The 13,088-nt window shown below is 41.8% G+C and overlaps 1 protein-coding gene across 1 annotated transcript in view; it reads left to right on the top strand.

The window, feature by feature from the left end:
* Positions 1 to 2,484: 2,484 nt before the first annotated feature.
* The window catches only part of ARMC2 (armadillo repeat containing 2), a 42,864-nt gene continuing 32,260 nt past the window's right edge, over positions 2,485 to 13,088 (top strand). The window contains exons 1-5 of the mRNA XM_081941607.1: positions 2,485 to 2,699; positions 3,048 to 3,185; positions 7,829 to 8,050; positions 9,342 to 9,414; positions 11,614 to 11,785. Of these exons, the coding sequence (XP_081797733.1) occupies positions 3,163 to 3,185; positions 7,829 to 8,050; positions 9,342 to 9,414; positions 11,614 to 11,785 (490 nt within the window). The 5' untranslated portion in view covers positions 2,485 to 2,699; positions 3,048 to 3,162. The remainder of the gene's footprint in view (positions 2,700 to 3,047; positions 3,186 to 7,828; positions 8,051 to 9,341; positions 9,415 to 11,613; positions 11,786 to 13,088) is intronic.

Raw genomic sequence — 13,088 nt, forward strand, 5'->3', positions numbered from 1 at the left:
TAGCCTTATGGGGGATATGTTGAGGTCCAAACTAAAGGAAATTGGACTCCCCACATACTTACTCAGACCGGTGCTGAAGATGTCCTCGAACTCCTTAAAGATGGCTTCAGCGCCGTCATCTTTCAAGGCGTTGATACTGGTCACTTCTAGGCCCAGGGCTTGGAACCAATCTAGCCCTAGGAGGCTCTGCAGGTTGCCGCTGACCATTGTCACTGGGAGTTTCCCGCTGAACTGCTTGAACTTCACCTGGAAGGTGCCTTGGCCCATGATGGGGACCCGGTTTCCCTGGTAATCGCATAGGTGGATGTCAGGGGTGCAAAGATGCTGCTTCTTTAGGCTAGGGATAGCCTGCTTTAGGGTAAACCATGGCATGATGGTCAGTGATGACCCGGTGTCGATCTCCATCTCACATGGAGAGTCCTCGATGAGGACTGTGACCTTCAGCTTTTTTGGCTGCCTGATGTGGACTTGGCCGATTGACGTGTGGTAGGTGACTGTATTGTCGCCCTTTGAGCACCGTGGTGGCTTCTGCCAGGCCCCTTGGTTGGGCCTCTGTTGGAGGTTTGGTGCACTTCTAGGCTGCCAAGCAGTGGCAGGGAATTCGCTCCGGCACACCTTGGCGATGTGCCCCTTTCGTCGCAGCGCTGGCAGGTTGCATCACGGAAATGGCAAGCCGATCTGGCATGATCTTCTCCGCAGCTAGCACAAGGCAGGAGACGCGGTTTGAATTTGTGCGCTGGCTGGGCGTGGCTACTGCGCATGTGGCAGCTGTCATCTTCCTCGCCTTCTGAGCTCTCGGGCTCTGCAGCCTCGCGATGTACTTGTGTACTCTTTCACACATCTTGTGGAGCGCTTTGGCACTGCAGAGTCTCAGTAGATTTGACGGTTGATTCGGACGCCCTGGCTTCGTCCATGGCGATCGGCAGAGTGAGGTTAGAGTTAACCTCCCCTGTAGGTTAATATCCTGCACGCCACAAATTATGCGGCCCAGAATCAGCTCGTCCAGGTCTCAGAATTCACAGTACGCTGCGGCCTTGCGAAGTACCGCAACGTACTCATTAAGCGACTTGCCCTCTTTCTGGTTCCTGATGTTAAACTCATGCCGGCGAACGTGCTTGGATGGCTTGGGGGATAATGGGTCCTCAGCGTTTGCTGGAGCACGGACCAGGTGACTGATTGCAGCGGTGTCGGCTCAGAGAGGTCTTTCGCCGTCTCAAACACTTCCTGGCCACAGTATCCGAGGACATGTTCTTCTTGCGGCCTTCAGAAAGGCCCATGAGGTCGTTTGCCTCGAGGAAGCAGTCAAATCGTAGCACGCATGTACGAGTCCCAGTGCTCGGTGACTAGGTCATATGGAGTCGGTGGGGCGTGCATGGCCATTTTGTGTTCAGAGGGCATTTTGAGTTTGCCGCTCAAAAATGGCTGCTCGAAAGCTGCACTGAGCTCCGGGCTGGATGTACTTGCTGGATTGCTACGCTCTTTTTGGTTCGCCTAGTTGTCTTCCAATCCCACCTTCATCATGAGTGTTAGATTGGGTAATGGATAGGCACCCACAGGCTTAATGGTAACAACATCTCTTTATTAAGTACAAGTGAGAACAATCCAGCAAAGGTTGAGTCTGACAGCAGCCCTTTTATAGGGAGCTGTCAGACCCTTCCACCAATAGGATTAAACCTCTGTTCCTGCCGGAACAGAGGACTTGGTGGAAACCACTGTAGTTAGCACAAGTATCTAACACCTTGCTGATTTTAGTGTGTTTGTTTTTCTAGGTAGATGAATAAACCTGAATCCAGCCTATGTAACTTGCATTAAATGTTGGTTTTCAATATTAATATTGTATAATTGATGTCTGATAGGAAATACTAATGGGTTGATGTATAAAATGGACTTTATAATGTATATCAATTTTAAATTCCGCTATTATTTGGGGGTGAGGGAGAACAATCCTAATGTAAATGTTTATTTACAAGCCAATAAACTTATTTTAGGATAAAGCATTTTCATTAAATGCGAACACAGGCAACTGAATTATTTTGCAAGCTAGTAGATTAGCATGAACCAGACAGGCTTTATATGTGATTAAAATTAAAAGGGAAAGCTACGTAATTCATATTTGGGACAAATGAATTTGCTGAGGTTCGGTGGTGTAATACTGGCTACAATATTCTATTATTGTAGTTATGTCATAGCAATTAAAAGAGAGAGAAATCTTTATGGGGGGGGAAACAATTATAGAAACCAGATAGTGCTGCAAAAATAACGTTAAGAGTTATATAAGCAATATTCAGTACTGTTCATCTTCTGAATATCTACTACTCGCCTTTATTTGGGGGCGTACCACAAAAGAAAAAGACGACAAATTACAGGCACAATAGACTTCATTTAATGCCACTGAGCATGCTCAGTCTTGGCTCGCTAGTTGCCAATAGGCGAAGGGCAAAGGCGTCAATCGACGCTATTGGGCATGCTCAGGTTTTCTGAGTTTGCGCAGTATTTAATTTTAAAAAGGGCAATTTTTATGCTACACCGGCTACGGCGGGAGAAGAAAAGCAACTCTGATTTTTGTACGGTGACGACCTCTCGTTTCTCGTAGCTTTCTCGGTCAAAAACTTTTTTTTTTGCGATAGTTTAAGGTAAGCAGCGAAGAATCAAGGGAAGGCTTGTACTGAAGGAAGGCCCGTGCGTGTACGGTTGCTAGGGTAACGTGTCGCCGGGAGCTTGCCGCGCGGAAGCCTGGCGAATTGCGTTCGGTTTCCCGCGCGTGGGTTGAGCGTGCGCGGGCATAAGTTGTGTGTGCCTTGCCATGGCCAGCGCGCGTTAGGAATCTGGCCGATCTACTATGGCAGGTGCCTCTTCGCACTCTTCTCGCCTGTGAAACTTCGATGGGCATGACTGCTGTTGGTGAGATTCAGTGATACAATAACCATCGTCTACCAGGACCCACCGAGTCTTAGAAGATAATGAACATTAAATACGTAATTGAAAGGGCAGCCTCGGAAACGTAGGAAAGGAAGGTCCCTACTTATTTCACCTTTCTTCTCTTGTAGACAAACGCTGGAATCAACTTGCATTTCATCGTAATGCTTGCCAGTAGTAGCTAATAGTGAGTTTGCAACAAAGCAAATGGTGAATGTGCTTTCTTATATCAGAAGTTGATGCAGTATGTACAACAGATACGTTGCCAGGTTAGTATGATAATGACAATGCTCACATAATGTGCAGAAACACACCTAGCCATACACATTTTAGTCTAGCATCTTGCATGATCAGCTGGTGAGGTGGTTTATGTTGTAGTTCACTGTCTTGTACCAGTCTAGAAAACTGAGTAAATTTTGACTTAGTTAACCATGGGCTAATACGTTGTGGAAACACCTCTCAATATAAAGTAATTCTGGAATAATTCTGAGCCCATCTGATGAACTTTATGATATTTCCTTATCAAAACTTCATTAAAGTCCCCCGCTGTTTAGGAAGTAAATATAGGACAGTTTCTTCAGGGATTAAGAATTTTAATAGACTGAGAGGAATATATATTATTAAATAGAAAATTGATTTAAAACCATGATGGGTAGGAGAGCTGAATCTCATTGATTCTTTTAATCACACTTGTCTTACTCAATCTGATGTCTCCATATGCATCATAGTGTCTTCCAGATGTGTGGAGAATCAGAATCCTCAGTTCCCATGGCTATTGTTCAGAGGTTTGCAGATTCTGAAGGTGTAAGATGGGGAACTACCCTAGGATCTGAGTGTTTGCCATCTTCCTAAATCACAAAGCATGAATTATAAAGCACAGAAGCCAGGTTCAAACCAAATAGTCCACATTATGTCTTTCGATTAAAATAGTACACCATAACATCATATAACCTCCTCCCACACCCACAAACTCTAAAAACAGCACAACAAGCATATGTTTGCTTGTGAGTATCAGTTGAGGGAAGAGGGGAAAATTGAACTGGGGAGAATAGAAGAGCTGCTAACCTTTTGGTGCTGACCTTACATTAAATTTCTTGCAAGGAAGGATAAGAATTTAGGTGATGTATGTCATGAATTTTCAAATCCTCCTTCAACTATCACAAGATGAAAGGTATGAACATAAGTTTCCTCTCAAAATGATTTTGTTCTTTACTCTATAAACTGTGTTGATTTAAGGCCATGGGGTTTAACTTTCTGTGCAAACAAAGAGACTATTACCAAATAACTAAGAGACTATTACCAGTGGTTGGAAAAAAGGAGTGGAGATTAAGACTAGAACCTGTATTGCTAAGCAAATTAAATACCCAGACAACACAATGTTTGTTAAGCACTAGGAAATGTAATTAATAGAATATTAATAAAAATTATAAAAAAGAAACAAAAAACAGACTAGAGAGGATGGGAACAGGAAAATGTCATTTATCTTTTTGTTTCTGTAGTTCTTGCATTACAAAAAAAATGGCTATGGTTCAGAAATAAATTTTACCACTTGCTTGGTTTATCTGAGTTTGAAAATTCAACAAGGTTGGTAGTGTTTAAATGAAACCATCAGAGAATTTGGGGGCTATAAGCCAGACTTGGAAATTTGAAAAACTTTGTAAAAAAAGGGATGCTTCTGTAACTGTTGGCAATGAAACTCTATTTAAGCATCCTATAGTTAGTTTGACTCCATGTTGGCACCACATATCTCTACCTAAATATAGAAATGTCTACATCTGCTGAATTCTTTTTATGATGAGGAAATTAACACTTTATATATCTTTGCTTACTAGGAATATTATACTGTAATTTTGAACTGTACATAAGGAAAATATTTAGACCCAGGCCAGGAGTGTTATAATCTCTGTTAGACAGATCACTGATGATATTTAAATGGAGGTTATATGGTCAGCAGTTAGGGATGGCTTAGTTAATGTGTGCATGGGATTGGACTAGATAGCCTATAGCGACTTCTCCATTTTATTCGTTCTATGTTTTGTCTTAACATTAATAATAGTGAAAACCATACAGGAATACAATATAACTTTAGAAGATGGGCTGAAGATCCAGAAGGATCTTGACAGACTTGAACACTGGGCCATATACAACAAAATGCAACTCAGTGGTGAGAAAAGTAAGGTTTTACATTGGTCAAGAAAAGCTAAATGCGCAAATATTTAGGTAGTACCTGGCTCAACAGCAGTAACTGTGAGAGGGATCTAGGAATCCAACCACTTAAATATGAGCCAGCAGTATGCTGCAGTATACAGATTTATACTGCTTTGGAAAACCCATAATTGGAATACTATATCCAGTTTTGGTCACCATGATACAAATTAAACAAATCAGAGTTAAACTGTTTTCTATTTTTCTAGCTAGATATTCTTTAGGGACATCAAATGCCTAATAAGATCTAGTCAGAATTCTGTTTAAATAAAATATATTTTGTTTTCGATGCCAATTTGCAAGCTGCTTCTAAAAATCTATTGAGCGTAAAAAATAGTCTTCTCTGATGATTGAAGAATTACTATTTACAATTCTCAACTAAAGCCCTCTTGGGTTTCTGACTACTAAGTACAGCTGGAAAAATTAAGTTTTTCCAGGGCAGCTTGCTTTTATTCTGTGTTTCTTATTCATTATTTAAGTGGTTGCTTAAATAAGGTGCAAAATAATTAATTCAGAAGCTAAAAACAGACAAACTGGACAAAATAAAAGTAAATGGAATAGTTGTGTGAGTGGAACTAAAAAGAAGGAAAGAAACAGCAAGGATGATCTGCTTGATACTAGGAAAGTTATTTGAATCATCTACAAAAACTGTAGAATAAGATTTTTCATAAGTTCATTTGCAAGTAAACACAGGAATGGATATACTATTACAACTAGATTTTAATATTTCCTTTTTACTTAAACACGATGCATTCCAGGGGAACCAGTTCATACACATTTAGCTTCAGAGGTTTGGGTTTAATCAAGTACAGATATGTAAAACAAGCCACCTACTCTGTGATGAAATATATATTTCTGCTCTCTGGGCTTGAAAAGAAATAATTTGGAAACGAGCACTGCTGAAATTACACTGAAATTGGTGTGTCTTTTTATGCCTTGCAAATAACAAATCAAATATTCTAAATGGATTGCTGACTAACACAGAAAGTAACTGATTTGGTGTGCTTTTTAAAAATTATAAATGCATTAAAACAAGTTTCATTGATATATATAGTGAAAGGGAATGTAGTTATTTTTTAAATTGATTATTCTTCTAAAATGATATTAGTATTTTTCTTGACTAATATTTAAATACTAATCAGCAATGCTTATTTTCTGTTTAGTAGCACATATAGTGTTGCCTTCTGTCTTTTGAAACTAGGTTTTTGTCTTTATCATTCAAATCCTGCTAAAACGTCATTATTGCATCACTCACTAAAGTATAAACTAATAGGTGTTTAAGTGCTTTTATAAAGGGATATCAGTGTAGTTTTCTTTCAACTTGGAAAATTACCATGTTTGGCTGTGAGAGCATGTAAAAGAGGCGCTTTCAATGAGTAGCTTTTGTGTATCTTTCATCTTTGTAAAAAGATTTTCTGTGCTTCTTATACTTCTGCGTGGGTTTTTTTGTCATTAAGTAGGGCAAGAATAATTGTAGCTCCAGTATCAGAAGAAGCTTTGTATTAGCTGGAACAATTGCTGTTCTTTAAGCAGGTTCAAAAACTCTTATCTCTGAACAGTTCAGATGGTCTGTAAACTTTCTTTAATAACATGGTAAGAGAGTGGATATGTTGGTTTGATTGGACCTTTGGTACTGTAGGTCTAAGTGATCTATAACGTTTATTTTTGGGGTATTAAGTATTTAGAAGACTTAAGATGACATGATGCTTTGCTACTTGTAAGTCTTTCATCAAACTTTAGATGTGCAGTCATTATTTCTTACTTCAACTTCTAAGGCATTCTATTGTGTTTCTGTCTTATTCTCTGTCCTGCTTGGGCCAGTTCTTCCACTGATAAGTGCAGAACAGCAAAAAAATCTAAGAGGTTTTTTGCATAAAGCATTAATATGAGAGAAAGAAAATGAAAGCCCACAATTTTTCAGAAACGAAGGAAGTTAGGCAACATAAAGATATTTAAATGAGACCTTAAAAATTCTTAACACTGTGATTAGCATTAGCGGGGAATCTAGGAATCTGATCTGGTTTTCCATATTTCAATTACATCATATTTAGACTATTTAAAATAGCTCTACTATTGAATAGGTTCCAGAGATTGGAACAAAATTCCATAGGTTGTTGCAAAATGCAGCAATTATGCTTGTTAATTAACAAATAATATTACGATGTTTTTATTCCAGTATGGAATTTTATTCCAGTATGGAATCTTCACTGATTCCATTTGTTTGTTGTTTTCCAGACTTAATTCTAAGTGTTGGTCTTAAGCTTTAAAGCTTTGAATAGCTTAGGACTCTAGTTAACTAATAGGCTGACAGGCTTGATATTCAGCTGTGAACCTGCCAGGGTCCAATTTTATTTTATAAGCTCTGCGTGCTTCAAATTTATCAGAAATGACTATGTTTATTACTGTATATATGTCCTATGTGTATTTGTTAATTTCTTGCTGAAGGATATTCATTACAGTTGGAATTTATATATCATAAATGTATGTATATCAGCGTACTGTATTGAGAATCCTGTCATAGTATGGTTTTTGCTTATGTATAGACTAGACTGATTATGCTAATCTGCAGTGCAGACAGATGGCTAAGCAGCATGGACTAATGTCCAGTATATTGGGAACTACTAGGATTAGATGTACATTACTGTGTAATCTGAACTCTAAAAACGTACATAGGAAATAATCCTGTCTTTAATATTTTTCTGTGCAGCAATATGCAGTCTTCAAAGAACAAAAATGTAGACTATTCAGAAGCATTCTATAAACCTATATTGCCTGTCCAGAAAACTAGTGCTGAGATCATAAATGAAGCACGAAGTACACTGAGGACGTTAAGAACTCAAAGGCCATTTACACCAAGAGATGAACGAAGGAAACTTTTTGGTTCCACCTCTTCAAGAACACCTGAAAATAGACCACCTTCTGCTTTTAGGTATGAAAAAAAAGGGGGGGGAATACCCATGTTCATACCGAACATGGGCTTGAAGCTTACTTGAATATTTGTGATGACCCAGAGCATGGCATGAAAGCAGTACAGCCAGAGAACAGGTCTGATTCCCTTTTATTGCTCTAACTTTGCCCCCAAATGTCCCCATGTTTACTACAAGCCCTGGAGCAAAGCTCTCACGCACACCTTCAATAGCCTCTGGCTATGAGTAGTCCAATAAGCAAGGTGAGCAAAGCAGTAACCAAGGTCAGAAGTCCAGTAGCAAAACAGTAACTAGAGCAAGAAGTTCAGTGAAGCAGGCAAACTGGGCAAGCACCACAAGACAGAGCAGAGTAATCTCCAGGCGTCAGCAAGTGCACACGAGGCGTCACAGATTCAATGCTTGTTCCCAATAAATGCCCCTCCCACTGGCATCTTCTTACATCTTAGTCCCCAGGTGTGCCTTGTGAAGGGGGGCAGGGCACTCTCCTCCCTCATAGCCAGCTCAGTCTGCGTTGTTCTAGCCTGCTTTCTTCTCTTCATGCTCTAGGATCTGGAGGGGGTGGTCCTTGCTCATCACCTGAGCTCCGTGTCTCCTCCTCCCTGTCTACAAGCCTTTCTAAATCATGAAAAGCCTTGCGGGGACTAGCTCTGCCCTTCCCCAGTTCCACAAAGCCGCCCCCTCGATCTCTGTCAGCTCCTGTTCCAGCTCATCTTCCCCTGCAGATTCAGGCTCCGACGGGGGCATGACAATATTTCTCATAATTCTCAATTTAAAAAACAACTATTCAGTTGTCCATATCTTATTACAACAGAGATCCTCTAGAAATATTTACTCACTTCTAAAATGAAAATTCCAATCCAAAACCATTACTAGGTTTGTGTGTAGGAAGCTAAAGCTGTTGCAATATACTGGCTAAAACTCTTCTTTTTTCTATTGGTTTTGTGATTCCAGAAACAATTGCTTATATAGGAGAAGCTTTGTCACTGAATGGCTAACCACTGTAATTATTCATCACCCCACATAGAAGGGACCTAAACAATAACAGTGTTAATTCTTCCACTGAATTTACCAGCTAGGAATCTATGAGATAAAATGAACATTTTTCTTTTTCTTTATAACAAAGCATTTTTATCCTTTACATGTTATTCCAAGAAAGGAGTTTGAGGTAAATTAAGCAACTTGGCAGTAAAAATATTTTCACTGCATTAGTGACACACAGAAGGAAATCTTGTGGTGAAAAACACACAAACAGCTGCGTACACATTGATTATTATGATTTGTTTTTCATTCTAGTCTCCACTCTTCAAGCTTTGAGTCAGTTGAGTCAAGACCTGTCTCTTGTGCACGCCTCAGCCCACTGGACCATGTGCGTATTTATTTTTGGCAATGCTTGTACACTCTATGCTCAATTAAATCTTGACATTAAGAAAACCTGTAATTTGTAAGGATTATGTAACGTGATGCTTAAACCTACTGCCATCGTCCACTGGGGATTTTGTCATCTGCTCAAGATTGTGACCGGGCTGGGGATATGCATCAAGGGGAAGGTACTCAGGTCACAGGAGGGGCAAAGAAGTTTGAAGAGTTGCCATCTTTACTGTTATTACCAGGCAATAAACTGTAGGTTCAGAACAGGAGAGCGAATTTGCAATTTGAGAAGAGAAAAATATATTCCACAATTAGCCTATAGCAACCAGATAGTTCACATCTAGGCCAGAATAGAGTCCTTAGCTATCACTCACTTAGCATGTTTTTTCTGTGACCATTGGCTTCCCCAGTGATGATGGTGGTTAGGCTAAAGAATGCTCTTGTTCAGGAGAAAAATACCTGAGCTCTACTCCTTTGATTCAAAGAGCAACTGCACCTTTTGTTAATTATATGATTCAAGCATGAGGGCCAAGAAGATACTTCCAGATCAGAAGGACTAAATTCTGTATTTTTCACACTATACGATGCACCAGACCATAAGATGCACATTAGCTTTAGACTAGAAGAAGAAAATAAGAAAAAAAATATCTGCCTCTGTCTCCCAGCATCCATCCAGTATTCGTCTGGCTAGCGTCCTTGCAGCAAACAGCTTGGTTAGCTTCAGCATATTATTGCAGCCCCAGCACATGGCTCGTCAAGGGCTCTGCTCCGTTGCATCCACCACTGGTCAACTGAGCTGAGCTGCTGCCGCCAGCAGAGAATGCTGGAGCCTTTGCTGCCAAGCAGCTGGTTGGCGATTGGATCAGCCTCCTGGAATACCGCCAATCAGCTGTTCTAGGTGGTGGGATCGCCATCGCTGATCGCCATTGATGCCATTCGGCCACAGTGATTAGCAGTGATGGCGAAGGCAGCGATCACCATTTAGAACAGCTGATAGACGGTATTCCAGAACAGCTGATAGGCGGTATTCCGGGAAGCTGATCAGCTGCTTGGCAGCGAAGGCTCCAGTGTTCCTTGGTGGTGGTGAACAAGTGGCAGTGGCAGTGACAGGTGTGGCAAACGCCGCCGCCGCACCAACCCTCTTTCCTCTGCCACAATATTCACTCTATAAGATGCACAGACATTTCCACCTACTTTTTGAGAGGGGGGGAAGTGCGCCATAGTGTGAAAAATACGGTATTAGTTCTTGTATTTTTGGAAGATGAAATCAATAGAAGACTTAGCTATAGAGTACTTAACTATGATCCCACCTTTTGCTGAAAACTAATTGCTATTCTCATTTTGAAATTGTTTTACAGTTTCATATCATTTGCATTCTTTTAAAAAAGTGCATTCTGTGTACATTGGCACATTTTGTCAAATTTTACCCAATAAATATCATATATATCATGCAGTGGTGGGTTCCTCCCGGATCGCACCGGATCGCGCGCGCTCCCTTTCAGCGCTCCACCTGGCTCGCGCGCTCCCTTTCAGCGCTCCACCTGGCTTGCGCGCTCCCTTTCAGCGCTCCACCTGGCCTCGCGCTCCCTTCCGGCGCTGAAACTGGAAGTACAGTTTTGCCCGGCCCTGGCGAAGCAACGACGCCTGTCTGCGCTCCACCAGCTCGGCTGGGAACGGAGATGTTTCCTCAGCGGAGCGGAGCGCCTGAAAAGTCTTTTCAGGCGCTCCGCTCCGCTGAGGAAACATCTCCGTTCCCAGCCGAGCTGGTGGAGCGCAGGCAGGCGTCGTTGCTTCGCCAGGGGCGGGGCAAGACTGTACTTCCGGTTTCAGCGCCGGAAGGGAGCGCAAGGGCCAGGTGGAGCGCTGAAAGGGAGCGCGCAAGCCAGGTGGAGCGCTGAAAGGGAGCGCGCGCGATCCGGTGCGATCCAGCAGGAACCCACCACTGATATCATGTAAGTAATATGAAAAAGAGAAATGATCGTTAAAAAAAACAGAGAAATAGCTCTGCCTGTTGGGAATTAATAACATGATTAATGTCTATGCATTTTTACAAAATTTGCTCAATACAATCCTTTTTAGTTCTGGTTCAAATTTTGTCATGTCCAGTGTAAACCTTTGTGAGAATATCTTCTAAGGAATTAGGAATTTGCACTTTTGTGGTTGAATTATTCATATGCTACATTTTGTTTTGTAACAGAAGCCAAAATTATTGTCATCAGCCTCTAATTATGAAGACTATTGTGTTTCCCCACCTGTATCACCAGTGGATTCAGAGGAGATCAGAAAAGTCAGCAATGCTCGTGCAAGGTTGTTTAAAAATGTTTCCTGTGGAAATCTACTTCCAGATAAACTATTTCTTCCCAATGACTGTAAGAATACTAATCCATAACTTTCTCTTTAACACAAATCCCTTTTTAAAATAATGAAGGTAGCCTTTGAATATGAATCTAAATTTCACTCTTCCATCAATGAACCTATTGCAGATTTAATCAATGCAACCCTACACGTATTCCCACCTTAGTAGTAAGTACTGCTCAATTTAGTGAGATTCACTCCCAGGTAATGTTGTATGTATGATATTATAATCTCCATATATTAGTTTGAGCTTTAAATTAGCCATCAGTCCATTATGCTTTCAGTCTAGTGAATGACCTTGCTAGAAAAGGTTAAAGACAAGCCTCTTTAGGAGGTTTTAAACAGTTGACATTTTGTTGAAACTTTTTTACCAACACTTTATACCAGTGATGGCGAACCTATGGCACGCGTGCCACAGGTGGCACATGGAGCCATTTGTCAGGGCACGCGAGGCGCTGCCCTGTCAGCTGGCCAGTGCGCATGCGCGCGCTGGCCAGCTGAGTTCACCTTTTTTAAAAGCCATTTTTCACCCTCCCCAGGCTCCAGAGGCTTTATAGGAGCCTGGGGAGGGCGAAAAGAGCCTCCCCCGCCCTCCCAGAGGGCTTCCAGAGGCTTCAGGGACCGTCTGGAGGCTTCCCTGAAGCCTTCGGAATGCTTAAAACCACCCTCCGAGCAAACCGGAAGTCACTTCTGGTTTGCTCGGAGGATCCTTTTGAGCGCTCTGAAGGCTTCAGGGAAGCCTCCGGACAATCTCTGAAGCCTCTGGAGGGCCTCCGGGGGGGCGGGGAAGGCTCTTTTCACCCTCCCCAGGCTCCTATAAAGCCTGGGGAGCCTGGGGAGGGCGAAAAAACGCATGTAAAAATGGGGGGGGTCGCGCGTTGTGTGCGCATGCGCACTGAGGGGTCGCGTGTTGCATTATGGGTGCGGCACGTCTGCACACGACCCCCCTGCGCTCCCCCCACTTGTGGCACGCGAGCCAAAAAAGGTTAGCCATCGCTGCTTTATACATTTATATACCTTTAGAAAAATATTTGATGCAAGGAAAAACCAATTGCCTCTATTCTTTACAAAGGTACATTATACAGGTAGTCCTGGACTGAACAACTGTTCAAAGTTATGACAGAGTTTCCTGTACTTAGCAACCCAGTTTCAAAGTTTTGATGGCAATTCTTCCCTCCTCCCCCCCCATCAAATGACCACAGGTTGGGTGTTCTGCCCACATTTACAGTCATTTGCAGCCTCCCGTGGTCATGTGACTATGGTTTTTACAATGTAGTTTTGCTGAAAACCAGGATTTACTTGTTTTTTTTTTGGCAA

Source organism: Natrix helvetica (genome assembly GCF_964273705.1).
Source record: "Natrix helvetica genome assembly, chromosome: 2".
Taxonomy (NCBI): Eukaryota; Metazoa; Chordata; class Lepidosauria; order Squamata; family Natricidae; genus Natrix; species Natrix helvetica.